The following is a 20,635-nucleotide window of genomic DNA, read 5'->3' on the forward strand; positions in this document are numbered from 1 at the left end:
TCTTATGTCTAATCTTGTCTTTTTTTTTCTTTATATTTTTATTTGCTTATCATTACCTTTTTTGATTTGAAATTGAAAATATTTTATTTAAGAAATTGGGTTAACTAAATTTATGTTTATGATCTACGTGTGAACTCAAGAATATGCACCTTCTTTTGCATTTGAAAAAAAAATTTATATTTTCATGCCACATTTTACATTACTTGTCCATTGAGTCTCCTTTACATGAGTTCACTTACCTAAATAGGCTAATCTAATAAAGCCATGTTTAAAGCACAGCAATTCCAAGTAATTTTCGAAATATCAACATTGTTAATATTAGTTTAGTGTTTGAGATAGAAAAAAATTCTTGTCTGAATTTATCTATTATGAATTAAAAATATAATATATATAGTGAAATTCACATATAAAAATAAATAAGATTCACATATTTATATTTTAGGTATATAATGAATCGGTTCTAAATAAGTTTTTCCTGTAAGTTAGATTTTTTCTGCATTACATGATGAAAAATAGATAGTGCCCTCCTTATTAATGCTACACCACCTATTTGAAATTTAGTATATACGAGAGTTTTGATCCCTTTATCTGTCTCTCTCTAAGATTAAGAGTTTATATATATTAACAATTCCAGGAAAAGAAGGATGCTTATTTTGAGAACAAAACACAAATGCACATACAAAAATTCAAAATGATGATTAAAAGGACAGGAAATGGAGATGATAATATTGAATCGCTTGCCATGAGGTTTTCTCATAATATAATTATGTGCAATCAGCATTTCCAAACCATGAACACAAAATGAAATGCATGAGAATACATGAATATATCCAGAAGAAATTAACAAGAACCATAATAAATAAAAAAACACTAGTTAATTAATTAATTAATGCAATTTAGCTGGATGGTTTTGCCAGGCATTATTGCATTATATGATCATACCAGATCGAGTAGAAGACCTAGTGTAATAAATTGCCAACTTTTTGGATACCAAAAACCCTAGACCTCACATACTCGAGAGCATAATTAATATCATCATCAAGTCATGACTTACATCTAAGTGATCAAAATAGATTAGTTTCATCACCCAAAAGGTGAGTTTCTCTCTTGTGGCATGCCACCAGTAGTATTCATCATAGGGCTCATCCTATCAGAGGGAAGTGGTGCTCTTCTCGGCGATGGCCTTTCCAGCTTTGCATTCTTATCACACATTGGATCACCTTGAATCACTGGCGGCTTTGTTTCATAAATATCAGATATGGAATCCAAATCAGTTCCTCTATCAATCTGAATCTGGTGATGATCACCTTTGAAAAGATGATCATCTTGAGGTCCAAGACAGGTTGGTGCTGATCCCAGATCTTGCAAACGAAGATCATCAGGCCAGATTAAAGGGCTCTTGCCGCTACCGCCATAAGGGCTGGACCTCTTTTTTCCCAAGCAAATATTATCATTGTTTGGCATGAACCCATCAAGTGATGATGGCCTTTCCATGTTGTGTTGATGAAGATCAAGTTGGTCACCTCCATAAATGTTAAGGTCTTGAAATGGTGGGAAATTTAAAGGACCAAAATCTTTCATCCCAGCACCCATATCAGGAATTCCTTGATTTCCAATGCCTTTGTAGCTTCCTGAGGCCATATTTTCACTGGCAAGTGTTTGATAAGCTTTCTCCAACATATTTTGCATGTATTTTCCATGAGCTTCGATCCTTAATTGAAGATGTCTTTGCACCTGAAGCCGTAGATCGTACCAAACCCATATACAATTTTAACATATATGCTTATGTATTAAACGAGATCGTTGAGAAAAGATTTTTGCTTACCTCTAACTGTTCATGCAATCTTCTCTGCACCTCCATTTGCATCCTAATCGCATCAATCATTTGTGAGTTACTTTGTTATATACAGTTTTCAAACAAGAATTAAAAAAAAAGATCCAAATTAGGCGATTCTTTTATTGTTTTTTATTTTTTAGATGAAAAAAAAAGGAAATTAAATGGCTTTAAATAACTTGTTTGGTAAAAAAGAAAAAATTTTCCACGTAATACTTACTCGTTCATACTTCGGCTCATCATGACAGAAGAAGATCCAGCATTTCTTTGAAGATCTAATGCTGGAGCTGCCATGAAACCAAAATTTAATCAGATAATCTAGCTAGCTTCTACCGAAAGAATAAGAGAAAAAAAAATTATGATAAAAACAGTGAGCACATGCACGCGCGTGACACGCAAAGGAAGAAGAAACAAAAAGAAATAAAATAAAAGAAAACTCTTACAATCTTTGATTGAGTGATCATTGAATTCCTTGTGAGGTTGCTTTCCAAGTCTGAATTTCTAATGAAGAAAAAGAACAATTATTAAAAGAAAAGAAAGGAAAAGAAGAACGAAATCAATCCAAACCTATGATAGGAAAAAAAAAAAAATAAAAGAAGAAGAAGAAATTATTTCATAAAAGTATGGTTTCAAAAGCAAAAGAAGCAAGAAATGATGCTGTATTCAAACCTGAAGATGGCTTTTGAGGTGGTAAAGGGTAAGACCCTTCACACCCATAACTCTCATGATGGTCTTTGGTGTAGCTTCTGCAAATTTTGATCAAAAACATGTATAGACTACTTAATAACAAGAGAAAACAAGTTCGAATCCCAGTCCAAGCTCAATCAATCAAAAACAAGATAGAAGAAAGGAATCAACACAATAGTTAAACAAGTAAATCTATAAACAGATCATATATATATATATATATATATATATATATATATATATATATATATATATATATATATATATATATGTATATATAGAATTGAATTAAAGAGAAAGGAGTATAGGGAAAAATTTAGTACTATCAGGTCCTCCAAGTTGAGTAACAGCATCGACAAAGCGTTCATGAAGTTCAACTGTCCAACGAAGACGAGGTTTAGGGTCAGTAGTTAGGACAAGACCAGAGTCACCTTGAACACACATGGGTCTATCATGGGAATTCATAGTAGAGGGTTTCTTGGCATGGAACATTCTCTTTCTTTCTCTCTCTCTCTAAGAAACTCTGAGAATACAAAGAGATTCAAGAACAAATGCGATGCAAATAGGGAAGAATAGGGTGCGTTTTTGAAGAAGAGGGAAGGAGATGGGGAGATTTGGTTTTTTGATTTGTTATCTCTCTACTAGAAACTATAAAGCAAAGGGAACAAGCTAACCCTTGCCTAAAAGAAAACATAAAATAGTATTAACAAAATAAAATAATTAAATTAAATTATTTTTAAATGAAAACAAAGAGAACATATTCTAATACGTAGCTAGCCATTCCTTTGCCAAAAGATTCTCTCACTCTCTCTCTTGACTGTAAGTTAATACATATGTATTGACGTGGATACTATTCATGAATTACATAAATTGCATTCTCTCTGTACATTTTACCACTGCCTGGCTAGGTCGGTTGTATTGCAATTTGCTGAGGATAGATTCATATTTGGATTAATTATTTTGGGTTGAAATTATTTTGAGTTTTTTTTTATAGCAAATTTAACTAAAATTATTTCATATTAATTCATATTATTATATAGAATAAAATATTTTAGCATAATATTTTGTTGTTGAATTAAATTTTAAAATTTATTTAATTTTCATGATAAACATTTATTTTGATTTGGTTAAATTTAAATGAAATTCTTATTTAAACTTGATTTATTATGAATATAAAATATAAATATATGTGTCTTATGCATTTAATAAGTGGATTCTATCATACATTTTATGGCTTGAGTTTATGATGGATCTGATTTAAATAAAAAAAATCTAAATTTAAATAGATAATTTAAAATTGAACCCTGTTAAAATTATGAATCATTTAAATTAAATATCAATTTAAAAATCACCACTTTTATTCTTTGTCGCAGGAACTCTTAAGAGATATGAGCTCGAATAAGAGAAAGGGAAGCATATTTGCTTATTAATTAGCAATTAAGGAAAAAAATGTGGGGTACTCTCTTATTATACTTTCTATAAGAGGTATAAAATAATTTATAGGGCTAATCACATAAAAAAGGTCAAAACATTGCTTTTTTTTATGATTTAATACAAAACTTTTAATTTTAATAATTTTGTCCAAATTACTTAATTTTTTTTTTTTGCAATTTTGATCAATTTTAATCAGTCTTGACTGTGATTCAGTATAATTTGATATTTGATAAAAAAAAAATTGTAATAAAATAATAAAATAAAATTGATCAGATATATTTTGATTTTTATAATATGTATTATTTTTTAAATTTAATTTCTTTTAATTCAATTTGAAAGAATCATGAGTAATTATGCACAACCCTAATTACATGCATGGTCCATAGATAGTTGAGAGAGAATCTTCATAATTCTAGGGGTCTATAGACGTATGTGTGATATATATTACCATGCGAAACTATTTGTAGCATTAATTAAAATATAAGTGAGGCCACTCATGCAATCATCATTATGTCCAATTTTATATTTCTTTTGCTCTTCCATATTTGAAAATTAATAGAGATATTAATACACATTTTGATGCCCAATTGATCTTTATAATTTGCTTGCCTCACTCATCATCCCCTTTTTGTTTCATAATGCCATGATCTACGTTAACGTAGATGGTATTATTGCCAAAACAAAGTTCCCATTATAGTTTACATATATATATATTTAGTGATTCTCTATTTAAAATTTTATAATTTGATTTAATTATTTGTTTAGGTCTAACAAATAAAGACTTTTTTTTTTTTTGTCTTTTATGCCTCTTTTAATTTCAATATAAGTTTTTTTTTTTATTCAATTAGTTTTCATTAAAATTTAAATTTCAGATTTCATAAATTTTAAAATAATTTTAATATCATTAATTTTCTTTTATATACTCATAGTCTTTTTTCTAATTGAATTTAATTAAAATTTAAATCGGCGACTCAAACGCATTGAAAACATGAAGAAATTATTAGATTTTGAACCAAAGACCTTTGGTACTATAAGGCCTAGGGACAGATAATTTTCCTAAATTTATTATTAATAAATAAAATCTTGATTTATAAAAAAAAAAAGAGAATGTATTAGTATATCTATCACTTCAAGTAAAATGATTGCCCAAACTTTCAATTTTTGTGTTATCATTATTATTTGTTGAATGAATTACATAAATGATTGTTTTTTTTTTTTTTTTAAATGCCAGAGTTGGCTTAAATGATATTCATTCTTAAAAAAAAAAGAAATAAATTTATGAGAACTCTTGGTTTTAGAGAAATTATTAGCAACAAATATATGATTTATTTGCATATTTTTCAAAAAAAAAAAAAATTTCTTATTTTTTTTTTACTAATTATCACCGACATTATTACACGAGTTGTGAATATAACTAAAAGGAAGATTTTTGTTTACATCCAGTTCACCATAAATCTAAGATATAAGTTATATAGTGAGACCCACTTATTAAATATATAGATTCATATGTTTATCTCTTAAATTCATAAATAATTAGATCTAAGTAAGAAAAATCTTAACTAAAAAAAACTAAATGAGAACTGCGAGCAAAGTGGAGAATATCATCATCCACTGCAAGCTGGAAAGCTGAGCAACACTTCAAACCAGTATTAACAGCCTGTGTAAGAGTTTGCAAATCCAAATCTGCATAAAGCATATAAAATCATAGTCCGAGGCAATAGTTAAACCCTCAACTAGCGTAAGACCTTCAACCAAAGCCACTTCAAGAACCCTTATAAACTTTTTGTATATAAAAGGGGAAGCTAAACTAAATTGGCTTAACTCATTTTGGTGGAGGCAATCCAAATTCAACACAAAAATCTTGGAGATTGTTATTTGCACTCTTTTAAGTCAGAAAATTTCATATGATATCAAAATAAATGTAATTTCCTGTCTAAACTGAACCTATAAAATTAAATTGATTCTAGTTAAACTTGAAGAGGAAGTGTTAAATGTCTCAAATCGGAATTCAAATTGACCTAAGCAATTTGATGGAGGTAATCCTAATTTCAACACTTGAACTTTGTTGACAATCATCCGTAATTTCGAGGTCATAAAATTTCACAATTAAAATTACGATCCCTACATTACATCTTAACTAGATAGGCTAATTTTGTGTGCCAAGAAGAGAAAACACTAGAGAATAAATAAGATGGAGGCAACTTTTAGGGTAAGTGGATGGTGTTATGTGGGGACATGAACATGAATGCATGTATATATATATTTGTAAATGTGAAGAGGTAGTGAACATGGAGCTTTTGATGGCAGAAATTGGGGGACCTCTCACTTCTTCTAAAGCTTGTTGGGGCTCAAAACCTCTTATCCTTTGGTGGAATTGAAGATTTGTCCTTTGCATGAATTTCCTCTCCAGTCCAAAACAATTTGGCATTGGTCCCACTTATGGTGAAAGAAGTAAATAAGATGAGAAAGAACAAACATATAAATCTCTCTTTCTTTCTCTCTCTCTCTCTCTCTTGGATAATATAAAGCCCATATAACGAATGCATGTCAAATCTTGTGATGGATGATAGATCATGTATATATAAATCTATTCCAAGAAAAATTAGAAAATTTGACTATGTTTAGCCAACGCCTTAGCAAGGGAATAAATGCTTTCTTCTTTGACAATCAAAGGAAGATTCCTATCCCAGAAATCTAAAATTCCATCAATTATTTACAATTTTACATCCTTTAAAACTGCAGTACTAATATAATAGTATATTAATATTTTAGAATATTTTACAATTTAATTTCAAAATATAACAACAATGATAATTTAAACTCTATATTTTTAATGAAAAGCAAGTTAATCCTTGATATATTAGAAAAATAAACCAAATCTAATTCTATCCAAAAACTAACTCAATATAAGAAAATTTGCTTAAATTTTATATTTAACATAAAATTTTTATCCCAAACAAATGTAATTTCAGTTAGTAGAATAGAACTTCAATTAAAATTCATTATTAATCAATCATGAATCGAAGCAGTCAATTTAAATTTGGAGATTAAATTATTATAAATATTAAAATAATAAAAATTAAACTATTAAAAAAATATAATAGACTAAATTAATATATCTTTTAATTCAATAATGATAAATTTAAATAGAAAAACTATTTTATTAAAAGAAAATAGAGTTGAAAACTAATTTATTTCTCATTAAAAATAAAAAAAATTAAATTATAATTTTTATCATATCTCATATATTAATTATAAATTACTTTTTTATAAGGTGGTCAATATGTGATTGAGTGTAAGATATAGATTACCAAATAGTGATCCCATTTTATTTTATACAACTCTCATTATTTACAATAATAAAAATTTTAAAAGTTAATTATAAAAAAACTCTATGAGATTTTTACAATTAATTCAAATTTCCATCACATTAGTAGATGAGAAAAATTGAATCTAAAATTTTCAATCATCATATTTTGGGGCAAAATTTATTGTTTGAAGAATTAATCAAACTTATATGGTAGTCTGTACATGCTATGGAAGTCTAGCTAATTAAATACACCATATGTCTCTGACTAGACCCCATTTAACAGTCCAAATCAAGCCAATCAATGATGCCAAGTGGAAAATTTGCTTTATATATATATATATATATATATATAAACTGCTTTATATTTTTGGCATTTGTGTATACACATGAGAGAGAGAAGATAAAATTTCAAACTGATTTGGAGATTCCTGTTGGGACTGTACCACTGTGACAATGGCTGCAGTGCAAGCTTTTATGATAATATTAATAATAATATGATGAAGCAAAGTTATGGTTTAACTTTTAGTTGAATATGTTTGAAGATGAAAACCCACTCCAAAAGTGGGGTGGCTTAGTTTTAAGGGCATGTTAGCTTGATATTCAAGCATCTTTTATAATGAATATATTCTCCAAAATGAATATATTCCCTTGATGGTAAATTTGAGGACCCCATTTTTTGTACATTTAGAATACTTTACAACTCTCCTTTCCATCTTCCCACTCATAAATCATGGGATGCTGCATTTTTCTCTTAATAATTAATTAAATCCCCAATTATTTTCATGAGATATATAATGAAACACCTCAAATTCAACAAGTTATAAATATAGTCCAAAATTAACTTAAATTTACTTTTGCTAATGTTCAAATACAATTGTTACAATTGTTAAAACTGAATCTAGTTATTGGACATTGTAGTTTGCTAGTGACTCAAACAATTATACCTAATCTCTAACCATGGATAATCCTTTTCTCATATCCTTACAATTAGCACTCTAAATTTAATTGTTCCAAATTATTTTCATGTCCAAATCCCACAACCCAAGATAATTAACTCAATTTAATAATTGTTCTAAGAGTATATAGAGCACATAAAATCTTGACATCCCAAGGATATGAGATATCACATACTAACTTGTTATGTATGTCTATAATTTTCTTTTGGTCAATAAATATGTGAAAACCCATATACAATTATTATTTATTATTATTTTATTTTAATTAGTTAACAATAATTCAATATATTTATAAAAAAATATATATATATTTTTATTTGATGGTCTGCTTATTTATTTTTAGATATATATATATTATTTTTGAAATTAAATATATATCTGCAATCTGAACAACCCAGTTCAATAATAACTCTTAGCCCATTCTACACCTAATAGAACTCTTGAAATATCTATATATACCATAATCATCTCTTCTGCTAAACTTTACTCTCAAAACCTGGTTGTCACCTCCTTCTTCTACCAAATACTCTCAACAGGTATTTTCTTTATCTTTTAATTATTGTTATATATGTATGTATATGTATATATATATATATATATATATATATATATATATATATATATATATATATATATATATATATATATATATATATTTGAATCCTATCGACATTTGAATCCCTGTCGACGTCATTGTATTTGTTCCGTCCAATGTTTATATATATATATATATATACAGGAATTCGTCCCTCTGTTCGTGCGTGTGAATTCGTCCCTCTGTTCGTGTGAACGGAATCAGATATATATATACATTAAGGTTTTATTTTATTATTATTTAATATTTTTCTTTTAATATTTTGGGTGTATAGGAGATTCGAATATTCAATCAGCCAATTAAAATTGTCTCTCTTCCATTGAAAATAATTATTGTCTTGGAGGTTCCAGGTGAGTGGTAATTATAGTACATGGCACCGTTTTTGTCCCTTTTAAAATTTCTTAGCATTAAGTTTGTTATTAAATGAAATTTTAAATCAATATTTTAACAATGATTTTATATGTGATTTTCTAGAGTTTTATATTATTATTGAATTTTATTTCGTTTTGATTAAATAATTGATTTTGTCAACTATCTCTGCATTAGACCCATTATGATTCCGGAAACAGGCCTTTAATGTATTTATATTGATTGATATTTGACTATAAAATTTACTGATGTGTTACTGAATTGATTTGAGATTGATTTGATTTTATTGATTTGATTTGATTTTATTGAATTAGTTTGAGAGTGATTTAATTTTATTGACTCTCTGAAACTATTGAAATACACTATTGGAATTGCACTATCAGTATTTATTTGCTATCTGAAATTTTTATTCATTTTGATTGATTTGTACAAATTGATTTTCTGTTTTGAATCGGTACCTGTGCCCAGTATCTGTTTCTGTTATCTGGCCCCGCTGTGTGGACTATCACGGTATTAGGTTGCATTATCGAGTCATGCATCATTGCAGTTTATGGCTTTCATTAGTATCATATGCATTGATATCTATGAAGGAGGAGGAACGTATCTGATATCTGGTAGCGCGCTTACCATCTGGCCTTTGGTGATGTGGGGTATCATCACCCTGGTGCACTGTACCATAAAATTTTTATTGAATGAATTTATTTTATATATATGTTTTACGAAATTATTTTATTAATAATTTTGACAGCATGAGCATGATTTTATTGAATAGAAATTTATTTTGAAATTAATCAAGCGTCTGCCTGTTCCTATTCCGTTGTGTGCTATAATTATCATTCACTGAGCATCTAGCTCAAACCACGTTTTCTCATGCATTATATCATTTGGATCGGTAGAATTGCAATCGATCCAAATATTCATCCATTTTACGAAGAGGGACAACTTTGATTCGTTCTCATGGTATGCCCGAATTCATGTTTTCTGGCTAATAATTAGTTTAGTTTATTGAGCAGTTTAAGTTTTTATTTGAAATCAGAGACTCATGATTTACCTATGGGATATTTATGATGTTTATTCAGTATTTTGTTTATTTGGATTTTGTCTATTTTTGGGATTAGTTAGTGACAATATATTCATTCAAGATACTCTGATAAGGCTTGCATGATTTAATAATACTTAAATTATGCGCCAGTCACGGCTCAGAATTTTGGGTCGTGACAAAGTTGGTATCAGAGCTCGGTTAAGGTCTAGTAAACTTGCGGAGCATAGGATCCTTAACGTCTTTTCAGTTTATCATTGCTTCAGATATCTGCGTCCTTCGTACTTTTTCACCTGTCTTAATTTGGCTCACATTTTCAAATTTAATACTTGTTTATTAAAATGAATAAGTGCCTGAGTCTGTTAAACGTAAGAGGAGAGCTTGGGTCAAGGGTCTTAATGGTGCAAACCTTGATCCAACGAGGGAGGTACCCCCTAAAACTATTAATCAGACATCTGAACAGACGCCTATGGCTAAGACTGGGGCACAACCATTCCAATTAGCTACTGCAGCTCAAGCACCTAGGGCTGGTCAAGTTCTTGTGAGCATCCGTGAGGAATACATGCAGTGAATCGTCTTTATTAATACTATAGCCGAGTACCTTACAACTCAACCACAACAACCGGTGGTTGGCTCTACTTTAGCACCATTTCGTGATAGGGCTCGATTCCTTGACTCTACAGATTTTCTCAAGCTAAGACCAAAGGAGTTCACTGGAGAGGATGCATTAGCTGATCCCTTAGATTTTCTAGATGACATGGAGAGGTGTTATGACACTATGGGTTGCAGTGGTGCTAGGATGGTGATGTTGGCAGGAAATCAGCTTAAGGGAGTTGCTCGTGAGTGGTATATCTCTAAGAAGAATGGGAGACCTGAAGGTTCTATCCTCTGGCCTGAATTTCACTCTCTCTTCTTGGAGCGATTTCTCCCTCCTAGTGTTCAAGAGGCTAAGGCCTTGGAGTTTGAAACCTTGAAGCAAGGTAAAATGACAGTTACAGAGTATGAGATGAAGTTTACAAAATTATCCCATTTTGGTAAACACTTGATTCCAAATGAGGAGAAGAAGGCTCGTAGGTTTGAAAGGGGCTTACGAGACAGGCTAATTGATCGTGTGGCTCCTTTACGACTACCTAAATATGAGGAGGTGGTTGATCGGGCTAGACAGATGGAGATGTATGATGATGAACGTTGGGCTCGTGAGCAGCGCAAGTGATTTAAGAAAGATAGTCAAGGTAATCAATTTAACAGAGGACAGAGTCATCAGGGTTCTTATCAGGATAATAAGCAGGGTTCTCAGTCTACAGTTGGCAATAGGGCACATCAATGCAGGTTGGTCGGGGGCGTGAGCAGATGACACATGCAGGGAATGCTCGGTATAACCAGATTAGCACTGAGCCTATTACCACTCTTTGTCATCATTGTGGTAAGCCACATAAGGGCACTTGTCATTGGGTCACTGGAGCATGCTTTGGTTGTGGGCGGTGGGACACCGTGACAGGGATCGCCCTACTAGTGAGACAACTCGAGTCTTGGTCAAGCAACACATTCTGCTCCCTCTCAGGTTCAACCAGTTTCACAGTATAGTGGTAGAAATCAGGGTTTTGGTGGTCGTGGACAGGGTGGTAGAGGTTCTGGTGGTAGAGGATTTGCTCAAACTCAGGGACAGACATCTGGTGGTAGAGGTCAAGCTAGAGTTTTTGCTTTGACTCAGAGATGCTCGGGCATCTAATGCGATGGTGAGTACACTTCCTATTTGCTCATTTGATGCTAGAAATCGTTTGATCCTAGTTCCAGTCATTCCTTTGTTTCTCCATACTTTTCCATGAGATTTAGTACACCACCTACTTTGTTAGAGTATCCTTTATCTGTATCAACACCTATGGGGGATGCAATAGACACTGATATGGTGTATAGGGGATGTATAGTTCACATTGGAGATAGGGAATTAGCTGCAGATCTTGTTTCTTTGGATATGTTTGAGTTTGATGTGATTTTAGGCATGGATTGGTTAGCCACTTATCACGTTTCATTGGATTGTCATAATAAAGTTGTACTCTTTAAAATTCCTGGGGAGGCAATTTCAATTTCAGGGAGATCGCAGTATGGCCTCTAGTAATCTTATCTCTGTAGTGAGTGCTAGACGATTATTGCGAAAGAGGTGTAAAGGGTATCTAGCTTATGTTAGAGATGTTCAGGTAGAAGGTGCAGGTTTGGAGAAAGTTGCAGTGGTTAAAGAGTTTCCTGATGTGTTTCCAGAAGATTTATCGGGTTTACCCCCGGAGCGAGAGGTAGAGTTTGGTATAGACTTAGTTCCTGGAACTGAGCCCATATCTATGCCACCTTATCTTATGGCACCGCAGTAACTTAAGGAGTTGAAGGAGCGGACCTACTAGATAAGGGGTTTATTCGCCCTAGTGTTTCTCCATGGGGTGCTCCTGTGTTATTTGTACGGAAGAAGGATGGGTCGTTGAGAATGTGCATTGATTATAGGCAATTGAATAAGGTAACTGTGCGTAATAAGTATCCTCTTCCACGCATAGATGACCTGTTTGACCAACTTCAAGGTGCGAAGTATTTTTCCAAGATTGATCTTCGATCTGGGTATCATCAATTGAGGGTTAAGAAAGAAGACATACTCAAGACGGCCTTTAGGACTAGGTATGGACACTATGAATTTCTTGTAATGTCTTTTGGTCTTACCAATGCTCCTACGCTTTTATGGATCTCATGAGCGAGTTTTCAAGCCTTTCTTAGATCAATTTGTTATAGTGTTCATCGATGACATTTTAGTGTACTCAAAGAGTAAGGAGGAGCATGAACAGCATTTGAGAATTGTCCTTCAGACCTTACGAGAACACAAGCTATATGCCAAGTTCTCAAAATGTGAGTTTTGGTTAGATAGTGTGGCTTTCCTAGGCCATACAGTATCTAAGGATGGGGTGTGCGTTGATAAGAAAAAGGTTGAAGCAGTGCTTCATTGGCCTAGACCCACAACTGTGTCAGAGATTCGTAGTTTCTTGGGTTTAGCAGGGTATTATAGACGGTTTGTTCAAGACTTCTCTCGTATTGCAGCACCTTTGACTAAATTGACACAGAAGAATGTGAAATTTCAGTGGTCTGAGGCTTGTGAGAAAAGTTTTTAGGAGCTTAAGACTCGTTTAACTACAGCACCAGTGTTAGCCCTTCCATCTGGATCAGGGAGTTATGTAGTATATTGTGATGCTTCTAGGATTGGTTTAGGATGTGTTTTGATGCAGCATGGACGAGTTATTGCATATGCTTCTCGTCAGTTGAAAAGGCACGAGCAGAATTATCCAACTCATGATTTGGAAATGGCTGCAGTAATTTTTGCTTTGAAAATCTGGAGGCACTATCTGTATGGTGAGACTTGTGAAATCTTCACTGACCACAAAAGTCTCAAATACATATTTGACCAACGTGATCTTAATCTTAGGCAAAGGAGATAGGTAAAATTGTTGAAGGATTATGATTGCACCATACAGTATCATCCTGGAAAAGCTAATGTAGTGGCTGATGCTCTAAGCAGGAAGTCTTCTGGTAGTTTAGCCCATATATCTACCAAGATGAGGCCTTTGATTGGTAAATTACATGAGTTGCTAGATCAGGGAGTAGAGTTTGAAATCATAGCTGGATCACTCTTAGCACTTTTTCGAGTTAGGCCTATCTTGATTGATCAAATTAAGGCTACTCAAAAGAAGGATTCTCAGCTGTGTGAGATTATAGATAATATTCATCAAGGCCAAGCTCAAGGATTCATGTTGAATGATGATGGAGTTCTTCGTTATGGCACTAGACTTTGTGTCCCCAATGTTGATGAGTTGAGAAGAGAAATCATGGAAGAGGCACACCATTCTGCTTACACAGTACACCCAGGTTCAACTAAGATGTACCGTGATTAAGGGAGCATTATTGGTGGGGTGGCATGAAGAGGGATATTGCAGACTTTGTTGCTAAATGTTTGACTTGTCAGCAAGTTAAGACAGAACATCGGAGACCATCTGGGTTACTTCAGCCATTGCCTATTCCCAAGTGGAAGTGGGAGCATATTGCCATGGACTTTGTTGTGGGTTTACCTAATACACGAGGTGGTTACAATGCAATCTGGGTGATAGTGGACAGATTGACAAAATCTGCTCATTTCCTTCCTGCGAAGACTACATATGATTTTGCTAAACTTGCACAGTTGTATATAAACAAGATTGTTAGTCTTCATGGAGTTCCAGTTTCCATTATCTCTGATCGTGGTACTCAGTTTACTTCTCGATTTTGGAAGAAATTCCAAGAAGCTTTAGGAACACGAGTAGACTTTAGTACTGCTTTTCACCCTCAGACGGATGGACAGTCAGAAAGGACCATACAGACATTAGAGGACATGCTTCGTGCATGCGTTATGGATTTTGGTGGCTGTTGGGATCATCATTTGCCTTTAGTGGAGTTAGCTTATAATAACAGTTATCAGGCAAGTATAGAGATGGCTCCATATGAGGCATTATATGGTCGAAAGTGTAGGTCACCGGTTTGTTGGGATGAAGTTGGAGAAAGAAGGCTTACTAGACCAGAGTTGATACAATTAACTTCAGAGAAGGTTCGACTAATTCGTGATCGACTTTTGACTGCTCAAAGTCGACAGAGAAGTTATGCTGACCCTAAGCGTAAAGATGTAGAATTTATGATTGGTGATCATGTATTTCTGAGAGTTTCCCCTATGAAAAGAATCATGAGGTTTGGGAAGAAAGGGAAGCTTCGCCCTCGTTTTGTTGGTCCATTTGAAATTTTGGAGAGAATTGGAGCAGTTGCTTACCGTTTAGCCCTTCCACCTGGTTTTGCACATGTACATCCAGTTTTTCATATTTCTATGCTTAGGAAGTATGTTCCAGATCCATCTCATGTTTTACAACCTCAAACCATGCAATTTAGGGATGATATGTCATATGAGGAGCAACCAGTAAAGATTTTAGATCGACAAATTAGGAAACTCCGGTCTAAGGAAGTGGCTTTGGTCAAAGTCTTGTGGCATAATCACTCAAGTAGTGAGGCCACATGGGAGGCAGACCAAATGCGAGCCAAATATCCTCATTTATTTGATTCTTCAGGTTAGAATTTTTGTCTATCCAAATTCGGGGACCGAATTTTTTTTAAGGGGGGAAGTATGTGAAAACCCATATACAATTATTATTTATTATTATTTTATTTTAATTAGTTAACAATAATTCAATATATTTATAAAAAAATATATATATTTTTATTTGATGGTCTGCTTATTTATTTTTAGATATATATATATTATTTTTGAAATTAAATATATATCTGCAATCTGAACAACCCAGTTCAATAATAACTCTTAGCCCATTCTACACCTAATAGAACTCTTGAAATATCTATATATACCATAATCATCTCTTCTGCTAAACTTTACTCTCAAAACCTGGTTGTCACCTCCTTCTTCTACCAAATACTCTCAACAGGTATTTTCTTTATCTTTTAATTATTGTTATATATGTATCTATATATATATATATATATATATATATATATATATATATATATATATATATATATATATATATATATATATATATATATATATATATGAATCCTATCGACATTTGAATCGACGTCATTGTATTTGTTCCGTCAATGTTTATATATATATATATATATACAGAATTCGCCCTCTGTTCGTGTGATTTCGTCCCTCTGTTCGTGTGAACGGAATCAGATATAAATATACATTAAAGTTTTATTTTATTACTATTTAATATTTTTCTTTTAATATTTTGTGTGTATAGGAGATTCGAATATTCAATCAGCCAATTGAAATTGTCTCTCTTCCATTGAAAATAATTATTGTCTTGGAGGTTCCAGGTGAGTGGTAATTATAGTACATGGCACCGTTTTTGTCCCTTTTAAAATTTCTTAGCATTAAGTTTGTTATTAAATGAAATTTTAAATCAATATTTTAACAATGATTTTATATGTGATTTTCTAGAGTTTTATATTATTATTGAATTTTATTTCGTTTTGATTAAATAATTGATTTTGTCAACTATCTCTGCATTAGACCCATTATGATTCCTAAATGTGCCTTTAATGTATTTATATTGATTGATATTTGACTATAAAATTTACTGATGTGTTACTGAATTGATTTGAGATTGATTTGATTTTATTGATTTGATTTGATTTTATTGAATTAGTTTGAGAGTGATTTAATTTTATTGACTCTCTGAAACTATTGAAATACACTATTGGAATTGCACTATCAGTATTTATTTGCTATCTGAAATTTTTATTCATTTTGATTGATTTGTACAAATTGATTTTCTGTTTTGAATCGGTACCTGTGCCCAGTATCTGTTTCTGTTATCTGGCCCCGCTGTGTGGACTATCACGGTATTAGGTTGCATTATCGAGTCATGCATCATTGCAGTTTATGGCTTTCATTAGTATCATATGCATTGATATCTATGAAGGAGGAGGAACGATTCGATATCCGTAGCGCTTACCATCTGGCCTTTGGTGATGTGGGGTATCATCACCCTGGTGCACTGTACCATAAAATTTTTATTGAATGAATTTATTTTATATATATGTTTTACGAAATTATTTTATTAATAATTTTGACAGCATGAGCATGATTTTATTGAATAGAAATTTATTTTGAAATTAATCAAGCGTCTGCCTGTTCCTATTCCGTTGTGTGCTATAATTATCATTCACTGAGCATCTAGCTCAAACCACGTTTTCTCTGCATTATCCATTTGGATCAGTAGAATTCTGCAACTGATCCAAATATTCAGTCCATTTTCTGAAGAGGGACAACTTTGATTCGTTCTCATGGTATGCCCGAATTCATGTTTTCTCGGGCTAATAATTAGTTTAGTTTATTGAACAGTTTAAGTTTTTATTTGAAATCTGTAGAGACTCCGCAGTTTACCTATGGGATATTTATGATGTTTATTCAGTATTTTGTTTATTTGGATTTTGTCTATTTTTGGGATTAGTTAGTGACAATATATTCATTCAAGATACTCTGATAAGGCTTGCATGATTTAATAATACTTAAATTATGCGCCAGTCACGGCTCAGAATTTTGGGTCGTGACAAAATATAAGGAAAATTCACAATTTAATCTTTAAATTTTACTCTATATTATATTTTAGTTCTTAAATTTTGAGAAATTAGTTATTTAATTCTTGAATTTTATACTATATTATACTTTTATACTTGAATTTTGAGAAATAAATTATTTTGTCCCTTTAATTTTATTATATAGAACAACTTAATCTCTATAATTTTAATGTTTATAACAATGTTATCAATTGACATATGGACTAAATTGTGCCATATATTAAAATTACAGGAACTAAAGTATGATATAATACAAAATATAAGGACTAAATAATTAATTTTTAAAAATTTAGAAATTAAAGTGTAATATAATATAAAACCTAAGGACTAAATAGTTAATTTTTTAAAATTTAAGGACTAAATATAATATAAGTAAAATTTAGAGACCAAATTGTAAATTTATCATAATATCAAAATTATTTTTAGAACTTAGTTCAAGCCCAATCATACAGAACCAGTACAAATGTCTGTTCACAAAAATCCTTACACCGCAAATGGGCTCACTCAGCACCTTCTCCTCCCAACCGAAGTAAAGGGGAAAGAACGCAGGCCATGCACAATAGTCTTATACAGAAAGATTAAAAAAAAAATAAACACTTATTTATAAGTACGAAATGCTTAACTTACAAAATGGAAGAGAATTGGGTAAAAATAATTCTATTACCAACTCAATTAAATTTATGGAAAACTCACCATAATCAATCCCCTCTTAACTATCTACGTTTCTAACTCCACTGGCGCAACACTACACCATTTTTTGAAGGTGAATTAAGTCTAATATCATAATATCAAAGCCTCTCTAGTCAGTGTTTGAAACTCTGTTTCAACTTTAAGTGTTAGACCTAAGCGTGATGTGCTATGTAAAGTGGCCCACATGATATGCAGATAATGTTCTCCTTATAAATGCTCGAACAATACCCCCTTAGATTTTGGAGATGCGTTAAATCTGATCCATTTTCTTATCACTTCCTATTACGAATAAGATCAACAAACGATCCTGAGAAATACAACCTTAAAAACCCAAGTAGAACTTAAACTATCCAAAGTAAAAGGATAGCTAATGATAAGCATTCAGCCCAATAAGCAGGAAGGACTGAAAAAAGTATCATACAACAGGCGAAGCGAGAAACATTTATCTTTCAGATATGATTGCACTTATTTACATGCACAACACACGTTATAAAGATCCTTCTGCTGCTCATCTTCTATGCCTTAGACAGTAACTCTGCCGTCAATACTTCAAGCTGCGGACTACCAAATATACCCAACACACACATCTTACTAAGGTTCGACCTTATAGAAGAGACTACCAGATTCTGACCAGTGCCATAAGCTTGGAGAGTTGTAAAACAAACCTTGCATCTTACTTTCTGTTCATATCTCCTAAGCATACATATTTGAGCTGCACAGTTTGAAAAGCATAAGAGGAATTAAACGGATGTTTGAATAATGTTTACCTCCAGACATTCATCCATCCCATACTCGGAGCCTTCACCAGACTGTATTACTCCTTCAAATGGAGCCACCTGTATCATAATGAAAAACGTGTTCACTTGCCAATCTGGTATTACTATGCTAAACTATCTGTTGAAATAAATCCTTCATTGCTACCAACAAGTCCATATTCAGTGACGTGCCATGAACGTTGAATATTGTTCGTGAAAATATATGCTGCTAATCCTGGTTCATTAACAGTAAAAGACTCTGTATAATCCTGTCTTTTAAAATATCATGACAATAGAAAACAGAGGAGAATATAAATAAACATGAGAAATATGTCATGAATTTTAATCAGCGAGATAACTATAATTAACTGAGCTAACTTGCATCGACAGAAGAAAGGCAGTGAAAAATGTTTCATATTAGAAAAGATAACAAGACACAAATGTATGTTCTAAGAGTGGAAACTTTGCCATGTCAGCAACATAGAGATATGCATGGAGCACACATATAAGGCTTATGAAAAAACCTGAATTGGTGTTATTAGCAATGTGGTGAACCGCACGAGTGGTGCCACGGGTGCATATACTTCCTCTCTGAGGCAAGAAAAGAAAAATGCATGTTAATGTTTCCTTAATTGATTGTATTCTTGCCTAAAAGGAAAGCATAAACATCTAGATATATAACATTTATGCACTGATACGACTGGACAAAAATTTTATAGATCCAGCACAAACATATCAGCAGATGATATGTTTAACCAATAAACGGCTGAACTGTATCCCACCACAATGACATTGAAAAGAAAGCCCTCTACGCAGACAAGGGAAATGCCAGAGCCCAGCACATAAGTGATCCTGTTTGAACCTACTTTATAATATATAATCAATAATCATTCCAGCAAAATTCTGATTTATAAGAAATTTTCAGAATACAAAGATGTAACGAATTGTGAAGGAAAATTCCAACCTCAAAAGCTAATAACTAAAAAAGAAAAAAAAATGATTGGCACACTCCTAGTACATCTTTGTGTGATAAAAATTTATAACTGATACTGATGTGCCACGTGATAGACATGTCATACGAGGGCCCATTGACTAGCTCCAAAAGCAAACTCATTATTTTACTTGCTTGTATTCAGAATTAAAGAAGTTGGATTGGACTTGGCAAATCCATGGGGCATGTGAGATGAGTGCATACTAAAATGTTTGGTCTTAAGTTAAATTAAAGATAATGGGCTGGTTATGCAAATTTATAACTGATATTGATATGCCACATCATGACATGACATACGAGGACCCATTGACTAGCTCCAAAAGCAAGCTCATTACTTTGTTTGCTTGTATTCAGAATTAAAGAAGTTGGACTGGACTTGGCAAATCCATGGGGCATGTGAGACGGGTGCATACTAAAATATTTGAGCTTAAGTTAAAATAAAGATAACGGGCTGATTATGAAAACAAGCCCATATATATGTAAAAGGCCCTTATTTGCTGTTTGGAATTGACTAAGTAAGAGAAATCAGAAGGAGATTGAAATATCTTTCAATTAAGGAAGGAAATAAGGTTAAAAAGTCACCAAATCTCCTTAAATTTGTGCATCACTCTATGGGAAAATTTTTGAAGTGTTTTTTTCTCAAAAATTTAATATTATTTCCTATTTAGAAGACAATTCAAACTTCCTATTTAGTAACCTTGCTATTTTCCTTTATAGTGTTTGTAATTAGACTATATAAAGGCCAACTCTAGTAAGCTCAAAGCATTTCTGAATTTTAATCAATAGCAAGTGCTGCTTCTTCTTTCTTATCGAATATTATTTA

The 20,635-nt window shown here is 32.1% G+C and overlaps 1 protein-coding gene across 1 annotated transcript; it reads right to left on the reverse strand.

Annotated features, from left to right (window-relative positions):
- Positions 1-856: 856 nt before the first annotated feature.
- On the reverse strand, positions 857-3,178 carry LOC110654094 (myb family transcription factor IPN2). The gene is made up of 6 exons (XM_021809980.2): positions 2,845-3,178; positions 2,504-2,580; positions 2,278-2,335; positions 2,055-2,121; positions 1,826-1,868; positions 857-1,734 (listed from the first exon to the last, which is right to left on the reverse strand). The coding sequence occupies exons 1-6, from the start codon at positions 3,011-3,013 to the stop codon at positions 1,084-1,086; spliced, it is 1,065 nt and encodes a 354-aa protein (XP_021665672.1). The 5' UTR covers positions 3,014-3,178; the 3' UTR covers positions 857-1,083.
- Between the last annotated feature and the right edge of the window lie 17,457 nt (positions 3,179-20,635).

Source organism: Hevea brasiliensis, chromosome 11, assembly GCF_030052815.1.
Source record: "Hevea brasiliensis isolate MT/VB/25A 57/8 chromosome 11, ASM3005281v1, whole genome shotgun sequence".
Taxonomy (NCBI): Eukaryota; Viridiplantae; Streptophyta; class Magnoliopsida; order Malpighiales; family Euphorbiaceae; genus Hevea; species Hevea brasiliensis.

What these genes read in the sequence shown, in the direction of transcription:
- LOC110654094 (XM_021809980.2), bottom strand. Translation starts at nt 3,013, where the DNA reads ATGTTCCATGCCAAGAAACCCTCTACTATGAATTCCCATGATAGACCC. An exon ending in TCAACTTGGAGGACCTGATA is followed by an intron (nt 2,581 to 2,844) that starts GTACTAAATTTT and finishes CAAAATTTGCAG; the next exon opens with AAGCTACACCAAAGACCATC. An exon ending in TGATCACTCAATCAAAGATT is followed by an intron (nt 2,122 to 2,277) that starts GTAAGAGTTTTC and finishes GTTTCATGGCAG; the next exon opens with CTCCAGCATTAGATCTTCAA.